The 21,257-nt window shown below is 38.2% G+C and overlaps 1 protein-coding gene across 4 annotated transcripts in view; it reads left to right on the plus strand.

Annotated features, from left to right (window-relative positions):
- Positions 1–21,257, plus strand: part of FNDC3A (fibronectin type III domain containing 3A) — a 123,521-nt gene that overhangs the window by 15,831 nt on the left and 86,433 nt on the right. For 3 of the 4 annotated variants that reach the window (XM_026108371.2, XM_026108370.2, XM_026108372.2), the window contains exon 2: positions 2,410–2,538. In XM_026108371.2, coding sequence (XP_025964156.2) covers positions 2,437–2,538 — 102 coding nt within the window. In that variant the 5' untranslated portion in view covers positions 2,410–2,436. Of the gene's footprint in view, positions 1–1,279; positions 1,299–2,409; positions 2,539–21,257 lie in introns of those variants that run through there. The other variant, XM_064504862.1, reaches the window with a different exon arrangement.

Consider the following 21,257-nt stretch of genomic DNA (forward strand, 5'->3'; position numbering starts at 1 on the left):
CAACTTAAACCTGCGAAATTCAAGCCTACGTTGTCCTGGAGAGCGTTTGGACTGTTTCAGCTTGGAGTAGTGGAGTCGTGGAGTCGCCCTCCTCTCTATGGCACTGTGTAAATAGGAGGGCAAAGTGGCTGGAGCCGTAAGATTGAGAGGAGGCCTGATTGTACCTATCATGGGAGAAGGGAGGCCCTGACTCTCCCCCTGCTTTCAGCCTCTGTGTTCGCTTTACATTAAGCGATCACTTGATAATACACTGGAAAGCTTGTTGTCAAGCTTGCTTGCTTGAAAGATGATTCAAATAACTTTCATCAGCACCCTGCCACCTGCAGAAGTGGTGGGGACTCACTGTGCCCTGGAGGGCTTTTTGATGAGTGGGAAAGCTTTCAAGGTAAGGTAGGGCTATAAAACTCGGTCTGCATCCCTTGGGAGACTAATTAGTCTGGCTAAACAGGTATAAATGACTTAGTATAAGTGGTGATGAATTCTTATGTAATCATAGTTAGGTTTTAAAAGTCTTTTAACCCAGAGGGATTTAATTTCTTCCCTCCTCTTCCCCCCCCCCCCCCCCAAACTTTAACCTTTGTAAATTAAGTCCCATTTACTTTCCTGGAATACTTTAAAATCATTTCAGGAGGGTTTTTTTCCAAGTTCATGATTGTATAGTAGGGCAGCCCTCAGCATAGAGGGTTGTAGTGCCTTATTACTTAAGCATTTTCTGGAAAATGCTAGGTCTTCATTTTGCATGAGGCCTTTGGTACTAACAGCTTTATGTTACACACTGCAGCCCGTGGCAAATGTACACCCACCTTGGCCTTAGAGGAGCGAGCAAGTAAAAAAACAGCCACTTGGGTGGGGTGGAGGTTGTTTTAGAGAGCGCATTCCTATGTGGCAAGCTGTAACAGCAGCTCTCTCAGCTGGTCACATAACATCTCGGGACTAGAGTCTGTGTCATTAAGCTAGCGTTACCCTACAGAATTCAAGGAGTGCTATCTCTGCTTTTAAAGTAAGTTGCATACTGTAACCAATAAGCCTCTCTGTTCATGAACGTGTAGACGATATATGTGTTTGTGTTACACGTAGGTGTTGGATGTTAAGCACAGTTTGCAAACACAAAATGCGATTAACTGGTGAGAATTCTGAATGTACTGTGCAAAGCCCTGCGTGAATTTTCTTGTTGTTTTTCTTTCTCTTTTGTTAAGGAATCTCAAAAATAACTTTCTGCATTTCTTGCCCTCTTAAAGATGCACTTTCTTGGTTCCTGTGGATTTTTAATTTTCACATTCATGTTTATATTTCAAAAGGTAGGTCAGTATAACTTTAAAATAGAATTTTGAAAACTGTTTAGAAACTTTATTTTGTTAATTAGACTCATAATACATGTTTCCAGTATGGAAAAAATTTTGTCTTTTTATCTTCTATTTTTTTAGTCTTAATTCTTCTGGCCAGGCTTCATATAGCAGTAGCACACTAAATAGCATGAAAGACATTATTTATGATTTGTTAACGTAATAAACAGGAACCTTCAGTTGAATTCTGCTTTCTGCTGTGCTGTTGCTTGACACTTGCCTGCTGAAGTTGACATGGATCACTGCTTTCATGGAACTCTTGCCTATTTTTTTTTCTTGTCATCAGATTTCATATAACTTTACAGTTTGTGCTAGCAGGTTTTTTTTTTTTTTATAGCATAGTTATGAGAATTAGACTTTTTGTATGTGCATGTGTAGGTGTTTCCTTTCTCTTGGAAGTTTTTGCTACTGGTAAAGCTATTAAAGGGCCAGTGGGCATCAGAACGACACTGCTTAAAATCAGGGGTTAAATATATTTTAAAAGTACAGAAGTGTCAGGGGATACAATTGCTCAGAATTTTTAATTCATTTGCATTTCACAGTAATGAGTTCTTCTTAAAAGGGCATTTGTTTGATCTAATAATAAAAAAAAAAGTGGGTTGGTGATTTTAAAAAAAGTGTCCCTATTCTTAGATCTCAATTTTTACCAGTTTCATATAAACAGGAACACTGTGTAAGTAAGTTTTAAGGCAACTGCATGTTTTCAGTTCTGTCTGGTACACATTTTGTCAGCAGTGCCAGTTAAACTTGGACTCTAAAGCAAGTCTTTTGCCTAAGTTGAAAGATGCAGGTTTCTCAGCTTGACTACTGTGATTTATCTTCTTCTGAGGTTCAGCCACTAGAGGGAGCCTAGACCTACCCGCTATGTAGATGTGGCTTAGGCTGGCTGGCAAAATATTCCAGCAAGCATGTGAGGTTTAAAATGTGTTATGGAAATGTATTTGAGAGACCTGTTTTTAATTTCATAAACTAGATTTTTAAAAAGCAATACTTGAGACTGGTTTTGAAGGATAACTATTCATGAATATTTATATAGTTTAACCATTTGAGTTACTTTTCTTTGCAGGTGAACTTGTGAATTAGTGTACCATCGATGATGGCAGAGCACCCACCATTACTGGATACCACTCCGATTATAAGTAGTGAAATTCCTCTTCTCACTTCCCCTATTGTTAGTGGGGATGGAGCACAGCAGGTAAGGAGACTTAAATATCTTTTTTCTTTTTTTTCCTCTCCTCTTTCCGACAGCATCAGTGACATATTGACACTTTTAAAAGTCAGTAAGCCTTTATCTGGAATATTTTTGTGCAATTCTGGTCATGCGTGTCTTGTAGAGATGAGTTCAAGGTAGAACTGGTGCAGAGAAGACATCTGTAAGGAGTATGAAGCAGAAAACTTGTCTTGTAAAAGAACACATTTCGGTAAGGATGGGAGCAGACAGCTGCCATGCTGTCCAGCCATGCATGAGTCTTAATTCAGAAGCCATGTAGTTGCAATAGCATGGGACCTTGTTAAGGCTAATAACCTTCCCCCTATGGTAGGGCTTGTTAGCTCAGGCACAGTGTGTGCTAACAACTCTATGGCCTCTAGATTGGATCTTGTTCACAACTGAGTATCTTGGATAGTGGGACTTTTTTCTGTTTATTCATGCCCGCCTTAACACTTATTCAAATAGCTGGACTGTTTTAGGCTAACAAAATGATGGCTAAGAAGGACTTACAGTCCCTGTTTTGGAATACTTCAGAAAGGTCAGCTCTGGAGAGGGGGAGAAGCTAAACAAAGTGTTGGCAAAAAAAAAAATAGGAATTCTCCAGATCTTTAGGCTAGAAAGAACATTTTAGATGCCAGAGAGCGTGATTTTGGAACAGCTTCCAATGGAAACAAAGGGGTTTAAAAAAAAATTTTTTTGAGGGGCTTGAAGTAGCTGAATAGACTGAGAGATTATTGCCTGTGAAAGCAAGAGACTGGAGTTGATGATCTAGAAAGTCCTTTCTAGTCTACTGTTGCAATGTTTGACATTTATACAAATGAAATTATTTATCATAAGAAAGGGGAATTAATTTATAGGGTAAAAATGTAAAAAATATAGGAGACTGGAGAATGGATTGCAGTAGTGCTTGAGATCAGGTCGGGGCTGTAGGGAGGCCTTTGCAGTATAGGTGAAGCCTAAATGCAGAGGAAGAGTTGATAAAAGTTAGTTAATAAATACGTGGACAGAAAATACCAGAAGAAGGGAAACAAAATACTCCAGCTTGCTTTTTCTCCGAAGTCTGTTTTCAGATATTAAGATTTGGCAGTAGTCATCTGCAATGTGCAAGAGAACAGTTACTATTTTCTTACATGTCCTACTTTGAAAAATTCAATTTGAAAGACTTACAAACAGGATGGAGTAGAACATGCTTACACAAAATTAGGCATGCCACCACCATTTAAAAATATTCTTTCCTCCTACTGTTGTTTAAAACTTTTTGTAGATGCATCACAGAATCCTTGAGGTTGAAAGACCTTGGAGATCATATAGTCCAACCTCTCCCCGTCAAAGCAGAGGCAGCTAGAGCAGGTTGTTCAGCCCTATGTCCAGTCAGGTTTTGAGCATCTGCAAGGATGGGACCTCCACAGCCTCTCTGGGCTTGGACAAACACTGCCCTCTTAGACACTGAAACAAGTTTGTTCATTTCATCCCCCTTGCAGTAAAATAACTTCTTACATTTAAGTGGAATTTCTGTATTTCAGTATGTGCCCATTGGCTCTAGTCACTTCACTGGGTACCACCAGGAAGAGTCTAGCTGTGTCGTCTTTACTCTCCTACTGTCAGATATTTATATATGCTGATAATATCCCCTCTGAGCATTGAGCCCCCCTTGAGGCTAAACAGTCCCAGTTCTCTCAGCCTCTCCCTGAGTGTCAGATGCTGCAATCCCTCAGTCATCTTTGTGGCCCATCACTGGACCTGCTCCAGTACATCCATGTCTTCCTTACACTGAGGAGCCCAGAACCGGACCCAGAACTGCAGATACGGCCTCACTACTACAGAGTAGAGGTGAAAGATCACCTCCCTTGACCTGCTGGCAGTGTTCTTCCTAATGCAGTCCCAGGAGGCTGTTAGCCTTTTTTGCTGCAGGAGCACATTGCTGGCTCGTGGTCAGCTTGTCCACCAGGACCTCTAGGTCCTTTTCTACAAAGCTGCTTTCCAGTCACTCAGCTCCCAGCTTGTACTGGTTCATGGAGCTATTCCTCCACAGGTGCAGGAATCGGCACTTCCCTTTGTTGAACTTAATGATATTCCCATCAGCTCATTCTTCCAGTCTGTTGAGGTGCCTTCAAATGGCAGCACAACCACCTGATGTTTCAGCCTCTTCCACTTTTGTTTCATCTGCAAATGTGCTGAGGGTGCACTCTGCCCCATCATCAGGTCCTTAATGAAGATGTTAAATGGTACTGGACCCAATATTGGCCTCTGGGGCATATCGCGGGAGACTGGCCGCTATCAGGATTTCGTGCCACTGATCACAACCATTTGAGTTTGACAGTTCAGCTAGCTTTCAGTCCACCTCACTGTCTGTTTATCTAGTCTGTACTTCGTTAATTTGTCAATGAGGGCATTATGGGAGGCAGTCTTCTATGAAAAAATGACTATCTTAGTGGATGAGGGGAGAGGAATGGATATAGTTTATTGTGACTTTAGCAAGACTCTTGACACTACCAGGTTTGTCAAGCATAGTTTTCCCCTTTGTGAATCCATGTTGCATAATCCCAATCACCTTCTTGTCTTTAATATGTTTGGAAACAGCTTCCAAGGAGATGTATTCCCTCACTTTCCCAGGTCTCAGGTTGAGGCTGACTAGCCTGTAGCTCCCCAGATCTTCCTTCTTGCCCTCGTTGAAGATAGCAGTGACAGTTGCTTTCTTCCAGTCCTCAGGAACCTCACCTGATCACCGTGACCTTTCAAAGATAATTGAGAGTATGCATTACTTGTCTTGTCTTCCCCAAAAATAAGACTGATCAATTTGTACTGTCCAACTTATTCAGTCATGGTTAAGAATTTTGAGTCAGATCTGTCTGTGCTTAAGTATTCTTTTGGGGGCGCTTTTTTCATTAAAGGGAAATGTTGCCTCTCTTTTGCTACCAAGCAGTATTAGAACTGGAAAACAAGCAAAGAACCTGATCAAAAAATGAAGTTGTAGGAGTTTCTATTAATCTTCTTAAGGGAAAAACATAATATATGCTTTAGATATCTTTTTAGCAACTGCTATTTAAGAATATTATCATCTGCAGTGAAACTGATAATACTAGTGTTGAAAAAAAAAAAGAATCTGCAGAGAGCATTAGACAGGTTTTCCATGGTGAATAAAAAAAATCATCATCTTTCTGCATTTCATGATAGCTAACAATTACGCCACAATGTTGCTTGCCATTTTGTGTTCCACAATAACTGATGAAAGTTACATATTAGTTTCGATTTCTCTTTTTTCATCTAATACATGACTCATGAAGAATCTGCAAATTCATTTACTTAGTAGCAGGAAACTACTGGAAACCCTCTTTATGTCCACTGATTTAGAAACCACCACTAAGTGGAAATGTTTCTTATCTGAAAGCTGGGAAATCCAGAATTACAGGTATTGCTTACTCTATCTAGGTTGCCCAATTAAGACTTAGGCCGCAGGAGGGTCAGGCCATTGTGTGATTATGCATATCTGGACATTAAAGAGGCAGGATACGCTGTCGTATGAAGTATGATATATTTGAGAAGCAAATACAGAGCATTGTAACTTTTAGCCTTTTTCATATCTGTTAAAAAATGTTTTAATCTAAATATCCATTGTATTCCTTATTTTTCCTGTAACTTTTTGAAGTTGCTGTGTTTCTCTTTGAGGCCCTATAGCTGCATTAATATCATTTTGTGCTTCATGGCTTTTTGTACTAAAGGCTTCTTGTTACTGCCGTAATGAGTTCTGGAATATGACAGTGAATTCTTTTGCCATCATTATGAGGTTATTCACATTTTCTGAAAAACTCTTCTACGTGCTTAGCTACCCTACACAAATATTTTGCAGGGATGTATCCCTGAAAATATGAAAACTGCTTCTCTAGTTTCTTTTGTAACAGCACCATGGTGTTGGATTGCATAATTAGTAACTTAATATGTAGTCTGACAGAACTTCTGTCCTCACAATCAAAATTCAGACCGTGTTTTCTGTGCATTCTGTTTTTATAGTGTGTTGGTGGCTCTTCTGATTACTTTTAGTCGGACTTTTAGACCTGACTGGAAGAAAGTTCTTTATTTAAATACTATTTATATACATATATATGTGCACACGCACTCTGTTTCTTTCTTTCATGGCAGACATTGTGAATTTTTGTTCAGCTGTGAAACAGCTGAGACTTTAAAAGAGGGGGAAGAAAACCCTATCATATGTAAAGATAAATCTTATGGAATTAATTATTTCAATTGATTTAAATGTACTGTGTGGTCATTGTGGCAGAATGCAAAATTGAGATGCTAAATGGATATGGGCCATTCAGTCCTTTTCTGGAACAGTTCACATCTTCAAGATAATCAATTTCAGATGCTTAAAGTTCTCCTGGCAATTTAAACTTGAAATAGTAGTACAAATATTTGAATGTGTTATGATGAAAGGTCATATGCTTCAAACAGTGGAAGTGCCTGATTACGTTAAAGCTGTAACTTTCCACCATGTTTTAAAACAAAACAATCCACAAAGCTGGAGGAATGCGCGTGTTCAGGCAGAAACCATGAGGAATTTAACCTATATTTTGGGACTTCCGTGTTGATGTTCATATGCAATTCACTGTCATCTGCTGCTGCTGTGGGAGATCTCCTTTCTGTGTCCCATAGAAAATACTGTTAGTCTTATAGGACAAAACTGGGGAAAGGGAAGAGTAGAGAACAAAGTCCGTTAGCTCCTTTCTATTCAGCACAGAAATAATGCTTTTGCACTTTCTCATCACTATGCTCAGCATGGGAAAGGGTAATATACTGCTTAAATCTTGGTGGTAAGGTTGGGGATGAAGTTTCGAGATGATCCGTAGGAGTTAGGATAGAAACAAAGTGAGACTGAGAAAGTTTGGTATGGGGACAGAAGTGATCAGAGAAGGGATTATTCATGTAAGGGCAACTCTTGCAATGAGGCATTACTGATTATTGCTGAGGTTGGGCAGGAAGAATGTGTGTGATTATGTAAGTCATGATTTGGTGCAGGGAGGTAAATTCATGACTGGAAGAAAACAAAAACGTTCAAACTACTTTAATACACACCTCGTTTTCTTGGTAATAGACTGTGAAGTTGAATTGCTTCAGTTAACGCTGGATTTCTACTGCGCCCAGCACTATTTTAGGACAACTAGGTAAACTGTTGAGTGCGAAGTTCTGGGCCGTCTTTTCATCTTCCCATTAAAGCTAATAGTTACCAAGTGAAACATCCCTCTACAAACCTGTACAAATTTCCTTTTTATTACTGAAAAGTGTAGGTAGCACTTGGAGTAACCCAGTACCTGTTAATTGTTTCTTTATGTTTGAGGAATAGGACACAGTATTTGGCTTTCAGTTAGCTTTATTTATCAACAAGATACAAGGATAGAGTAATACTTCTAGCTTGCGAAGCTGATCACTTATCCTCTGAACTTTATTCAGAGGTTGAGGTGCTTAATGGGATCTTTAGATATTTCCTTCTTGCTATTGCTAAATAATTTTTGCTGAACTTTCTCTTGGAGAAGAGGGTACGGAGCTGAAAACTTTGACTTTTGCTTTCTACCTGCTGGACACGCTTCCTTTAAGCTCTTACAACAGTAAGGTGATTCTTTTGCACAATGGTTGAGTATTTAGCTTTCATATGTTAATGTAGGCAGGGTCACTTCCTTCCACTCCCCCTTCTCTAAGCTTTCTAAATCAGCATTTCTGTTGTTATCAGTAAGCTGGCAGATGGAATTCAGTATGGATAAGTACAAAACGATGCTGGTGGTTGTAGAGAGGGGATCCTAACTTTATCTGCATGGTGTTGGGCTGTGAGCTGATGATTAACAGTCAGAAACAAAATTTTTGTTATAGTGGTTCTGTGCAACTATCAGATCCTTGCTTAGTGGCAGCTTAAAAAGCAAACAGACATCAAATGAAACTAGCAAGTGGTGAATTAAAAATAGGAGAACATGTATAAGCAAAAGGATAAGTATACCACTTGTATACATTACTTACAGTGTATATACTTACATACATAGTTAATCTGTGGAACTTCTTATCGCTGGATGGCAAAGAAGTTTATACAAGCTCAAAAAGCAATTAAAGAGGATCACGGGAGCAAAAATTCCTTCGGGTTTGTTGAGTAGAAAGACAGTATTTCTGTTTAGGAAGCATCTGAGCCAAGAGTGACTAGAAATGGGGCAAGTGTTCTAGGGAGGTATCGCTATATGCTTGTCTTCCTGCGTCCTTCTCTAGGAACCAACCTTTGTCTGCTGTTGCTGGTGAGATGTTAAGCTAGATGGACCTTTGGTCTGATCTGGTGTAATTATTCTACTTGTAAGGCTAAATTTTTTTTAAGGTTAACTTTGTAACAGAAATCAAATGTTGACATAAAATTAGGTCCTTTATCAATTTTTCTTTTAGGAAGTAGACTCAACATTTGGAGATAGGTCTCCTGTTTATTAATGTTACTATCTGAGAGGCAATAAAAATTACATTCTTCATGGAAATCAAAACAACAAATTGAGAAATTAGTGTCCCAAGAAATATCTGGCCAGTTAATGTAAGTAATAATTATTAAAGTTCTACCTGAGAAAGACTTGTATAAGTCTATTATTTGCATGTCATAATCAACTGGGGGTATGGACTGAATGCAAAAAATGTCTAACATTCTGCTTTGTGGACTTAATAATGCAATGAAAAAAGTGAGTTAACTTGCTAATGGTGAAAAATAGAACTTACTATATCATCAGACCTTAGTCCTGCATCTATTTCCTGGTAGGCAACCAGTGTAGGCAGCAAATCACTACAAAAGCAGATGTTTCTATTCTTTTTTCATTCAGACTTTATTTTGCGAATAGTATTGCGTTCAAGTAGTTAGCCCCATTTGTTATATTTGTTAGGGTAAGCCAGTCAGAAATTCTTTGGTGCAACAGAATTTTGCTTAAAATTAAAAAAGAAAAAAAAAGAAAAAAAAGAGAGAGAGAGTATGTGAAGGCCTGCAGACTTACTGCTATGGAGTTGAGTCTGAAAGTCCAGGGAGTCAGCAGCCTAACCAGATGCCAACTGCCAGTGTGTCATTAGGAAGCCTAAAACCCAGGATTTTTATAATAGAGCCTGTCCTGAGGCTCTGGGATTTTAATATCCAGAAAATTTCAGCAGCGTCCCACAATGTGGGCTGTCGAAGGGCCCCAGTGATCCCAGAGCCTGTGGGGCTGGGGCAGCCAGCTGTGCTGGGGCGTTCTGTTTCAAGCTAGGCTTTGCTTCCCTCTCTGCAGCAGGGAGTCGGGAAACAGTGATAAACTCAGTAATAACCAGGACACTCGGAACTTTCAGGCTGCCTCCGTTCATCAGGTGCTCTCAGCTGAGAAGTTAAAAATTGACTTCAAGTTTTGCACACATTTGTTTATCTTGAGTTCAAAGCGATACCCAATCACAAGGAGAAAAGCCTTCACTTGGGTGGAAAAAGCCCCAGGTTTTCCATGTACTAGAAATCCTCAGTCTTAGCCCACGTTTTAGTGCGATACCAAAAAACCCACATGAATCCTATAAAATATTTCCAAGGAGACTTTTTTTGGAAACTATTCAAACAGCACTGAGATGAAACATACCATTTGCTTTCTATCTTTTGTTAACTGATAGATAGCTGTATATAGGTATGCATATATATAGTGTGTGTGAGAGAGTTTAAGTGAATTATTTGAATTGAAATAGGCCTTTAGCTTTAAATCTGAAAGTTAGTATTTCTAAAAAAACCAATTTCTTCTTTAAATATTGAGATTTCTGACCTTGAAGTTGGTTTTAGCCTGTTATCACAGGAAGAAGTCTTCAGACAGCAGAGCACTAGACTGCTATAAAAATAAATGAAATAATTGTAAGAAGCCCCCTCTTCTTTTGGCCTTCAGATTATTTGTTTGCATATGTGGAGTTACAGCAAAGATACAGTGAAAAGAGAAACTAGGTTACTGAATGTTTTGTCCTGTTTTAGTTTTAATACTTTTGTTTCTGAAAAGCATATGGTACATTATCAACTTCCAGCTTGCTTTGTTTTTGCCTTGTTGCTGAAAATCAAGCCTAGAACTGCATATGGTTTATAATCTGGATGAGAAAATCTGTGTTAGAAGTCAAGTTTAACAACATATACAGTTATAACTGTTCTCACAGCTTTCCATATTGTGCTGTTTCCCTTTCTTTCATCTGTGTTTTGAATTCATAGAGTACATGCATGGCTGCTTCTGTCATTGTCCCCATTCCCCCACCCTGCAAGCTCTATTGAATTAGCAGATATGTCCTTAACTTTTCCTTTCAAGGATTCATTAAGGTTGGTTTTAGTTGACAATTATTCCTTCATCCTTCAGTGACTTCGTAACATTGAAATGCACCTGAACTGTGCTCACTGGAGTTTGTTGGAAGTCTTCTGCATATGATGCTGAAGCTTCAGCTTACAAAAGTTCATCATCAGTTCATCATGGAAAAATATCTTAAATATGCTGCAAATGCACTGAAGACCTATTTTAAATTTCTAGAAGAGGACATCATTACTCCAAGGAAAAAGTGAGAGGATTCAAAATTCTCAGGTGCTTTGTATGTGTGAATAGTGTCCTGCTCTTGGTTAGCAAGAAGCAACATCAGATTTATTGTGTGGTTTATATTTGCCTCCAAATATATGTATTTTAATATTCACTGTCTGAAAACAATAAATGTAGAAACATGAATGAAGGATGTGTAGTTCAAGCTTTCAATATGGAAACTCACAGAATGAATTATCCTCATATAAAATTTTTCTGAATAGTCCTCCTTTCTGTCTGAAGTGTCTCACTTCAGTTGCATAATATGATTTGTAGATAAATTTTGGGTTCTCTGATATAATAGATTCCTCCTAAGAGATTTGAGACAGGGTTTCCACCCCTGTGGAATGAATCTCTTTGGATACTGATGTTTGGGAGACATCTGAAAATCAGATTTTTAAGTCTGAGTTGGTCACTCTAGGTTCCTAATATAATCAATGGGGAGAAATAAGCATATCTGGATGATCTTTTCTGTTGTTTGTTTTGGCAAGGTGACTAAAGATCTGTGCGCTTTTTTCTTGGTGAGAAAGTGCAAGTTGCGTGGAGCTACAAGTATTGAGATAGCCCCGTTCCTCTCTGCGATCTGTTGCAAGTGGATGCAGTTCGGGTCTGTGTTCTTTTACCAGCAAGATTTGGAAGGCTACAGTAATGTCTAAGCTGTGTCTTGCACTTAGACATGTTGACCAATCCCCTTTTCTTTGTGGAGCACTTGCATCAAGTAAGCCAGGACCTGAATACCAAAGTCCAAGACCAACAAAATCACCCTTACTGGTTACACGCCCTTACTGGTTACTCCTCAGAAGTTGGCTGTTGTAACTTCTCTGTAAGTTACCACAAAGGAGTGAGGACTGCTTTGCAAAGGTGTATCGACTACAAAAACTTTACTCTAAAAATACATAGGAATTGTACGTTTTTGTAAACAAGTAATCCTGAACTCTGCATCCCTTGGTAGTTGAAACCTGCTTTTCCTGATGATTAGAGGTTTTTCAGTTTCTAACTGGCCCAAGTTCATCTAACCCTCTGCATATTCCAGAATTAAAACATTTTAGAGCACCCAGAGTGACATTCTTCAGGAATAAGTAGATAGTAGGTTCAGCTTTAGACACCACAGCAGATATGATCTTTGCCTCGTAATTTCACTCCCTTTCCTTTTGAAAATGGAGGAGAAGGTATCAGGGAAAGGATGGGGGAGGGGGCAAACATCTCCCTTGGAGCCCTTGGTCCAGTAGTGACAGCATCTTCCCCCAACCTGATTAAATTGAGGAAAGTGCCTTCAGCTTCTCTTGCAGCTCTGTTTCATGCTGTCGCACTGTGCTTTGAGGTACAGTGAAACTCAGCTCCTCACAATGCTGCATGTGTGGAGAAAACTTCGAAGGAAAGAATATTTTAGAAGCACTGTTGAAACCTCTAGCATACTAAATCCTCTTCTGAAATGGTACTTTGAGTAACTTCAGAATACAGTTCTCCCTTTGGCACTTCCTTTTGCACTTGTTTAAGGTAGAAAAGTTAGAAAAACCTACTCAACACTCTTAAATGAGTCCCTAACTTATTACTCTATCAGAGAAGAAAAATCTAAGCTGTTGTAAGTAATGTTAAATATAGAACTCTTGTTTTCTAATCCATCTACTTCCTAAGCTAGTGGCATGTAAATCTTGTAAACTCTTTAGAAGCTAAATGTCCAAAATCAGTTTGATTCTACTTACTTGAATTTTTCTATTCATTGCCACAATTTCATTGTGGAGTGATTATTTTTAAAGGGTATTTATATTTTAATACAAATCAAAACCGCGTTGTTGAGCTGAGTTCCGATTTCTAGAATAAATCATCTTTTTTTCAAGATAGGGAAAAAAGGAGAAAGTAATACTTTCTCGCACGCCTATTATTTCAGCCCTAGAAGTAATTCCAATGTAAATCACAGAAAGCTGCACAGCCAGAATGAGCTCAACTGCTGCATGCTTGGTGAGGATCTCCATGAGTGACATGCTGTTTTGATAACTTGCTGTTTATAGAAGAGAGAAGTAGAACTGGGTGTCCGTCCTGCTCTCTGGATTCTCCTTTCTTGTGCCTCAGAGGGCTGAAGGAAAGCAGGATGAGTGCTGAAATGGCTCTGTTCTCAGCCTACAGAGATAGAGGATCAATTGTAGCTTTGACCTCTCTGAAATAATACATTCAGCTGCTAGGCCACAGGTTGATCATGACTGTTTTAAAACGTTTCTCAGTGGACGCCAAACTGGTTGCATGCATTTTCAGACGTGTTCAGATATTACGGACAAGGAAATTCTCTTAAGTTGGAATCCTCACGCTCAAGTTCAGTTCTTATGTACGCCATTGACTTGCGTTGTCACTAGCAAATCTTATAGCTGTCTGCCTCAGCTTCTTCATTTCAGTCAGCTCTCACAATGTTTGTAAGATTCATTATGGGATTTCTTTTTATTGTTGGGTATTGTACGGAGGCAAAATATTAATGGCAGACACTATAAAGATTACACAACTGCTTAGCTTGTTTCAAATTGGCGCTAACCAGCACTAATTCTTCCTCTCCCCAGTACTAGGATCTTTAAGACTGGTTCAGAGAGACTGAAGGGAGGCAGTCTTCAGAAGTGTTTCTAGCATAGCAGAACATTGAATAATACTTACTCAACATACAGTACTTTGGTTGCAGGCTGTACCAGCAGTTGCCAGTAAAGGGCTGAAATTGCAGAATACATACAGTTGAAAAAGTCTTTTGGTCTGATGCTCAGTTAGAATAATTGCAAGGGTATTTTGACTCTGCAAGAGTTGTGAAGAAGACAGGATCACTTAGAGGAAGAGAAGTTTTCATTTTAAATACAATATTTAAATTGTTGTGAATCAGGTTAAAAATCTGCAAAGTGCCTGAGGTCTTTTGAACACTTGATTTCTACAGCAGTATTAGAAAATCTAAGTTGTTGATTCTCTTAACATTTAAGTGTGTACATAAATATTTGTAGCATCTTAAACACTTAAGCAACTTCTTCCTTTTTTTTTTTTTTTAATTGTCATGGACACAAGTATCTTCAGTTCAGATAGCAACCTTTGTTAAATTACTTACTGTTTTCCAAAATTAAATTGACAGTCTTCTACATTTTCGTGCACCTAGATACAACTTAAATGAAAGCTTAGTCCCCAATTTCTGTTTTGGACTGCTGCAAATTAGCACTGTGCATAAGCCTGCTTATTGAGGAGGCTAGACCCTAAAAAGTATGAGCTGCAAGCTTAGCCCTTACCACTTTGCTATGTGGTATGCTTTCTATCTCTCACCCAGTTTTGCTTAGCAGTGTAAAGCAAGTCACGTGGACTTCAAACAGCAAACCATCATGAAATGAGAATAATCTGGTTAAAGTCTTGCAGTTCTTATTTATGGAGATTGATGTTTCTAACCAATGACCAGGACCAGATGATGCAGAGTTCCAAAGTTCAGAGACAGCTCCTAACATTTTTTCCTTATAATCCTCAGTAAACAAGGATTAGCTTAAAACTTTGAAGCACAAATGTTTCTGTTCCATTATCCAGGTTCTCTGAAACATGGAAACACTTCTGTTAGCCTTATGTTTGTGTTTTATGATTTTAAAGCTACTCTAGTGGGACTGTTTTAAATAGCAAGTCTTCTGTACAGTGTCTGCTACTAACCACAGACTGTTTCAGTGCTAATGAAACAGATTGGGCTTGCTGTAAATGAGAGAAATCAAGACTGCTTAGCCAAGCTGTGAGAATTGCAGAATGCAAAAGCAAAGAGACAAAGCAGAAACAACAAGTAGATTAAAAATGTAAATATTTCTCAGTAATAATGAATGACACAGACGCTTATGGAACATGCACTGACGCTGTTAGGTGCTAGTAAGAAGTCCTGAGCATCTCTGTCAGTGACGGATGCAAATTTTAACACTTATCCTAAGGTAGTTATGCTCAGAAAACCTTCTATTTTTACAAAACACAGCTCCTGCTTTTCATCTATTTCTTCAACCTGTGATCAGCTTTTTGATATTACCTTTTTTCTTCGGGGCAGAGGGGGAAATGGACAGGACACATAATGAGTACAGTAAGAATCTTTCTGAAATTTTGTAAATAAAATCACCCTCAATTTGTCTGATAAGTGACCTGCAGTTCTCAGATCTTTCCAACCGGTCTTACTACAAAAAGCAGTGAAAACTTACTGAAATCTACTGTTTTTCAAATCTCAGAGCCACTAAACACTCTAGTCATCTTTCCAGCCTCTTCCTGTTTCCAGTTGCTTCTAGGGATATTCTGTCTTCTGAGTGCTTACAGTAGTGCTGACAGCATCTTGTAACAGTGTTAAAGATGAAGTGTTTGCTGATTTTTATCTCCATCAGCTGTGTTTTAGAAAAATGACACAATGGGAGTTGCTTGCTCTCACTCCTGAAAATACACATAGGCTTTAGAAGATTGTCACTGAAAAGTTTCTCTCACGTTCTTTGGGACATGCTGCCATTACCTGAATCAGCCAAAGTGTCGAAGCTGAAATAACGTTCAAAAAACAAAACATTCTTCCTTAGTTCTGAAAACCAAGATTTGTTAACAGCCTTTAGTACCCAAACTATCTCCTCTGACCTTTAGCATCTTCATATGTGAAGGAGTTAGGTTATCGGTCGGTATTAACAGATGTTACAGTAGAGAATTGTGTGATTGTATGAAACTTAAATTGGAATTTGCTCAAATAAATTTGGTGAGAAATGTAAGATATTAGAATTCTAGTGTTAAGAGCATTACATTGTGTTAATTGGACAAAGATCAATGTCTAAGACATTGAGAATGAGAAGCTTGTTTTCTTCTGTCAGTCATACTAGAAGCAGAAGAGAACTTAAGACAGAAGAAAAAACTTCTAATACTACTTTTCCATATAGATATCACAGCAATGTTGTGTGCTTAGCCTGCCATGAAGCAGTATGAAGTAGTACAGAGCTCAACGTTTTGAGAACCTTTTATAGGTTTTGCCATAATAGATGGTGAGGGAGGAAGTATTTAGGAAATCTGATAAGATTTTTCTATATTGATCTTTGAAAGATGCCTTTAAGAAAGGGTTAGTTGTAAATAACATTTTTCACAAGCATGAAATTATTAAATTGTTTTAAATTGGCAAACACTGAAGACATTTTAGTTCATTTTTTATTACTAATTTGCCAGTTGTTTTCTTCCTAGTTTATGTTCTTACATGGTCTGTAATACTTTTTACATGTTTCGTTTGCATTTGTCTGTTTAGTTTTCTAAATATTAGTGCTTTTGATTCTGGGAAGGACTGGTTTATAGACTCATTAGTATCATTATGATATAGACAGCATATCTGGAACACAAAAATCAATGAAAAATATTTGTGCTATGTTCATGACTGGCATCACCTTAGATGGACCATGGATGTGGTTCCATCCAGCAGTTCCTGTGCTACTAATGAATAACAGCACCGAAGTCTCGCGGTGTTCTTTTGTCAGTAGTCTTTAAGAAGCCACAAATACTACTGTCCTAGTCCTACAACTGGGAAAACTATGGCATAGAAGAGGAGACAAACCCACAAATCCCAGTAAGTCAGTGCCAGAGCTGCAACAGAAATAGGATCTTCACTGCGTCCAGTTTTCCCTGTTCATTGGATCATGGTTCGTAGAGCCGGATTAGGTGTGGTGATTTTGACTGAAATAAAGGACTGTACACTGGTGGAAAAGTAGCCCCTTTGAATCCTAAAAATAAATATTTCAGATTTTAAAAAGTGGTTCTGGTTAACTGGTATCATGAGCCTAGAAAATGTTTACTTGGTAAAGAATTCCATGCTTTTCAAGTTATGTTCCTAACATTTGAACTTAGGCTAGTGGAAAATTACTGTTGGGGCCTTTTTATTGGACTGTAGATTTGAGTCGCTTTATATAAAAGCAGGTATGTGTGCATATGCTTACATTATATATTTATTACTTTTGAAGACATTACTGTCGAAACACTTTTTAAGTTTTCTATACCTCAGGTAATATTTAACCAGTAATCTAATGTCACATTCCAGTTACCAAGTTGTTATGAAGACTTGTTTCATATATTGTCTGCCTATGGGTTGAGACTTAAACCTGACTGCTGCATATGTGGTATTTGAAGTAACCCCTTCTGGGAAGGGAGGGATGAGTGTGCCTCCCTACACAGCTGCCTCTTTGCAGGTGAGAGTGTGCCAATGGACCCCAGTTACTGTTGGATTAAAGAAGGTGGATGTGAGCTTGCCAAAAACCCAGTATTGGGTGATTTCAGTTCACTTCTTCAGTGGAAAGTAATAGAGGGAAGCCATCCTTAGCCAGCCAGCTGAAATGTCTTAAATATGAATATCTAATAACAAGTCTTTGTGGTTACGGCCTTACTTAAGGCAGTTGTATGTAAGTAGTGAACTATAAAGCAGTTTTGGGGAATGTACTTTTTTTTATGTCTCCTAATGTACCTGAAAAACGCACAGTACAAAGTATTTAAGAACAAGTGTAATAAAATATATATGCAGTTGATGACCATTTTTGACATATTCTTTATTCTGTAACGCAGTGTGTCGTTCCCCCCCTCCCTTTTGGCTTGCTTGCAAACTTAAGTCATGAGCTGCATCATGTCTTCAAGTGTGAAGTCAGAAGTTGGTTTGTTCTCAGCTTGTGTAGCCTATCTGGGAATCAGGAGGCTAAATTAAAAATACAGTTATAAAATTGAATATGTTTGGAAGCTTTGTTCTCTTAAATCCGAACCTTCTGTTGACTGATGTTAGATGATCCCAAAGCAGATGCTGCAGTAGCTATTTGTTGATTTAGTTGCTATGGTGACATGATACATTCGTGTACAGCAGGAAGCTCACTGTATGTTGGCTAATTTGATAGGAAGGAAGGCTTGAGGTAGGTATTGCTGACTATATTGATAATTGATCCTACCTTTCACATCCTGGCTCCGCATGCTTTATGGATGCACAGCTAGAAAGGAAGATAAAGTGAGCTACTCTGGTATGGCGTTTAGGGTAAGGTGCCCTGTGAAATGAAGGGAGGTCGGTGCCCGGCACATCCACGACGATTACCTCGGGATTTAGTGAATGGAACAGATTGGAGCATCCAGAGTGGTGACTGTTGCATCTTTCTTCATCTTTTGCCACTGTGGGTAGCACCAGTTGAATGAGAGAAATAAAAGGATGCGAGCAACAGTAAGTGAAAGTGCTGAGGCTTTTGCAGTGGATTACTAGATTAAGCATGCTGCTAATTATCATCTTGATGGAGCTATTTGCAGAGGAAAATGTAATTGTTCTGAATACATACCCTAATGACAGAGCATGAATGGGGCTTTGCCTAGAAGTTGTGGGTTGTGTTATCTTCACCCTTTCCAAGACAAAATGCAGAAATACACCCAGTTTTTCTTTTTTAATCTCATTGCAGACAGGCTGTTAAAGATACAGTATACATCTTAAAAAGGACTTGGCTGTACCACCCTCTGAATGGGTTTAGTTGAGTGTTTTAAAAATTTCTGAAGTCAGAATGACCAAGAGCATTAGCTGGAATTTTTTCTGAATTTTGTGAATTGTTTAAAATTGAAAACTGAATTTACCTTTGTCCTTTTGACTAAAAATACTTCTCATCAGTACTGCTGAGCTAATTTCACTGGCAGTATTTTTAGACAAAGCCCTGCTGTCTTTTTTTATGTTGCTGTAATTTTACTAGTGCATTCAGAGAGGAGATTTTAATACATAGTCTTTCCATCATTCATGATTTTTTTGACAATTGTTTGCTACTTATTCAGCACCTATAACCATATAATGCTAAATATAGATGTCTTTATTTAGAAGAAGCAACCCCACAACCCTGAAGCTCTTGTCTATGCTTCCTAGTAAAACACCTCAGGAAAGAGTATTGTTTCTGCTTTTATAGAAGTAGATTGGTTGATTGATCCTTTTCTAAATTATGGTTTCAGAGATCTGTTTAGAAACATGTTATCTTTTTGAGTACAATGGAATGGGACAAAACCAGAGCTTTGCTTTTCAGTAGTACTGTTTTGTTCCAATTTGTAATCCTTCCTGTTGTCCCTTATTATATTTTTCTTTCAAATATGCCATAACTACAGTTGTAATATATTCTTCTTCATACTGTATATGACTTTGCAATGCATAAAATTAAAGTAATGTCTTTGGGTTTTTCCCCCACTTTCTCCTTGCCACCTTACCAACTTCCCCACATTTTCAAGATTTTTAATAACTATGCCAAAACCTGAGTTTGTGTTTCCCTGCTAAGGGATTGCATTGTTTTATCTTGATATATTTAGTGATAGATCTATTAGCGTTCCTATGTATTTTCAGAGGCTTTTAATTTGGTTGGAAAATTTTCCCAGATTTCACTCATTCTGGAATATGTGAATTCATGAAGCGTAACTGACTTCTAAAAAGAAGGTATCAAGTAACTCGTTCAGTTCCTCTCCCCCTTCAGTGTTAGGTGGTGGGGCTGGGGAAGGGGAAGGATTCGAAATATCTCTTTACAGTGAAATTCACCCCTGTTCCTTTAGTTTTCTTGTCTGTGCGGTGATAAGACAGTGCTCACCTGTGGAAAGAACACAGTGGCAGTTCTCACGTGTGCTTATCCCACAACTTCCCACGTGATGCAATCTATGTAGCGTAATGTATTTTTTGGTTTTGTTTTGTTTTTTAGCCTGGATTAAAAAATGAACTTTTTTTTCCTTTTCCGTTTCAAAAGGCTGATAATCTTTGATGGATGTGTTTGAGAGCGTATATGTTTTGCAGAGGCATAAAATAAGGAGCTTGACATTTATGAGTTTTTCTTTAATGCAAATACAAAAATTTTGGTCTTGTATCCCACCAACTCTAAAATGATAATTTTGATTTATTTTTTTTTTCTTCAACTAAGACTTCACTGGTTAGAAATCAACCCATAGGTGTTAGGAAAACTAAATGGTTTTTAAATGGTGTTATATATAATACAACTAAGTTTCTAATAACTTTTTTTTACACATACAGAATCTTTCAGGTATAAAAGCACTTATTTGGGAGAGTAGTTTATCTGCTACAAAAGATTTGAAAATGTGACTGTGAACAATAAACTTGTAAACAAAATTTGGCTACATCTTAACTGAATCTCTTGGAGTTTGCGTTGGCGCAGAAGAGTTAGGACTGTATTTCAGTCCTCTCCTTTTAAGAATACAGGTATTACACATTATAAAACCACAGTTTAAACAATACTAAGAATCATCCTTGTGTGGTAAGTTTAGACTAGTCTTTTCTTTATAAATCTTGTTCAAACCTGTGATCTGCAAATACTTCCACAAGTCAGGTAGATCTTTATACCTGTGTGCAGCAGGGTGGGGGAGAAGGTTAGCAACTCTCTTAATTCAGGATTTTACTGCTTTTGTGCCTGCATTAAAGATCCTCACTGTACTTCTAGGCAGTCATTTACTTTTTACTTTAAATTTAGACTTCTAGATTCTGAATAATATGTTCAAAATCTTTGGATGCGTCGTACAATAGCGATAATCTTTTGCATAGTTTCCCCCCTCCCCCAAAATCTCTTTTCCCTTACAGATCAACTGTATTTATAGTTGGTAGAAGAAACAGAATATTTTTGAGGTGCTGTTTTCCCTGTTTCTGACTTACTTTCCTTGGAGCAAGGCTGTATCACATGCATGTGTGCATACACACGTGTGTGTTTGGAGAGGGAGCCTCATTCTTTAGCCTTTGAGATCTATTCAGAGAATTTCCTCTGCATGCATGTAATGGGGAGCAAAAGAACAGAAATGTGTAAAACTTGCAGTGAGGCATCTCTTACTAGGTAGTGAGTAAATCCTGACAGACAACTAAGAACCCTTTTTTTAAAGATCTGAATGACAACTTTCAGGTTTTACCTATTAGAAAGTATGACTTCCCTTTTATTTCCTCCTCAGGGATAGAAATATCTTTAACCTCTAGTTGTATTTACAGTTTCTACTATGTCACAGCTTATGATTTAGGCTTAAGCTTTTTTTGTTTCCCTGCTCTGCGAGCTTTTCACCTCGGCTAGGGCTTAGGACCAGGATTAACCCAACTTTGGCATTGATACTTCATGGTAAAGTCCATAGGTTTTATTCCAATCTTGCTTACAAACCACTGGTGGAGACAGGTGTGTAGTGGCTGCAGTGAGCAGTCAT

This window comes from Dromaius novaehollandiae, chromosome 1 (genome assembly GCF_036370855.1).
Source record: "Dromaius novaehollandiae isolate bDroNov1 chromosome 1, bDroNov1.hap1, whole genome shotgun sequence".
Taxonomy (NCBI): domain Eukaryota; kingdom Metazoa; phylum Chordata; class Aves; order Casuariiformes; family Dromaiidae; genus Dromaius; species Dromaius novaehollandiae.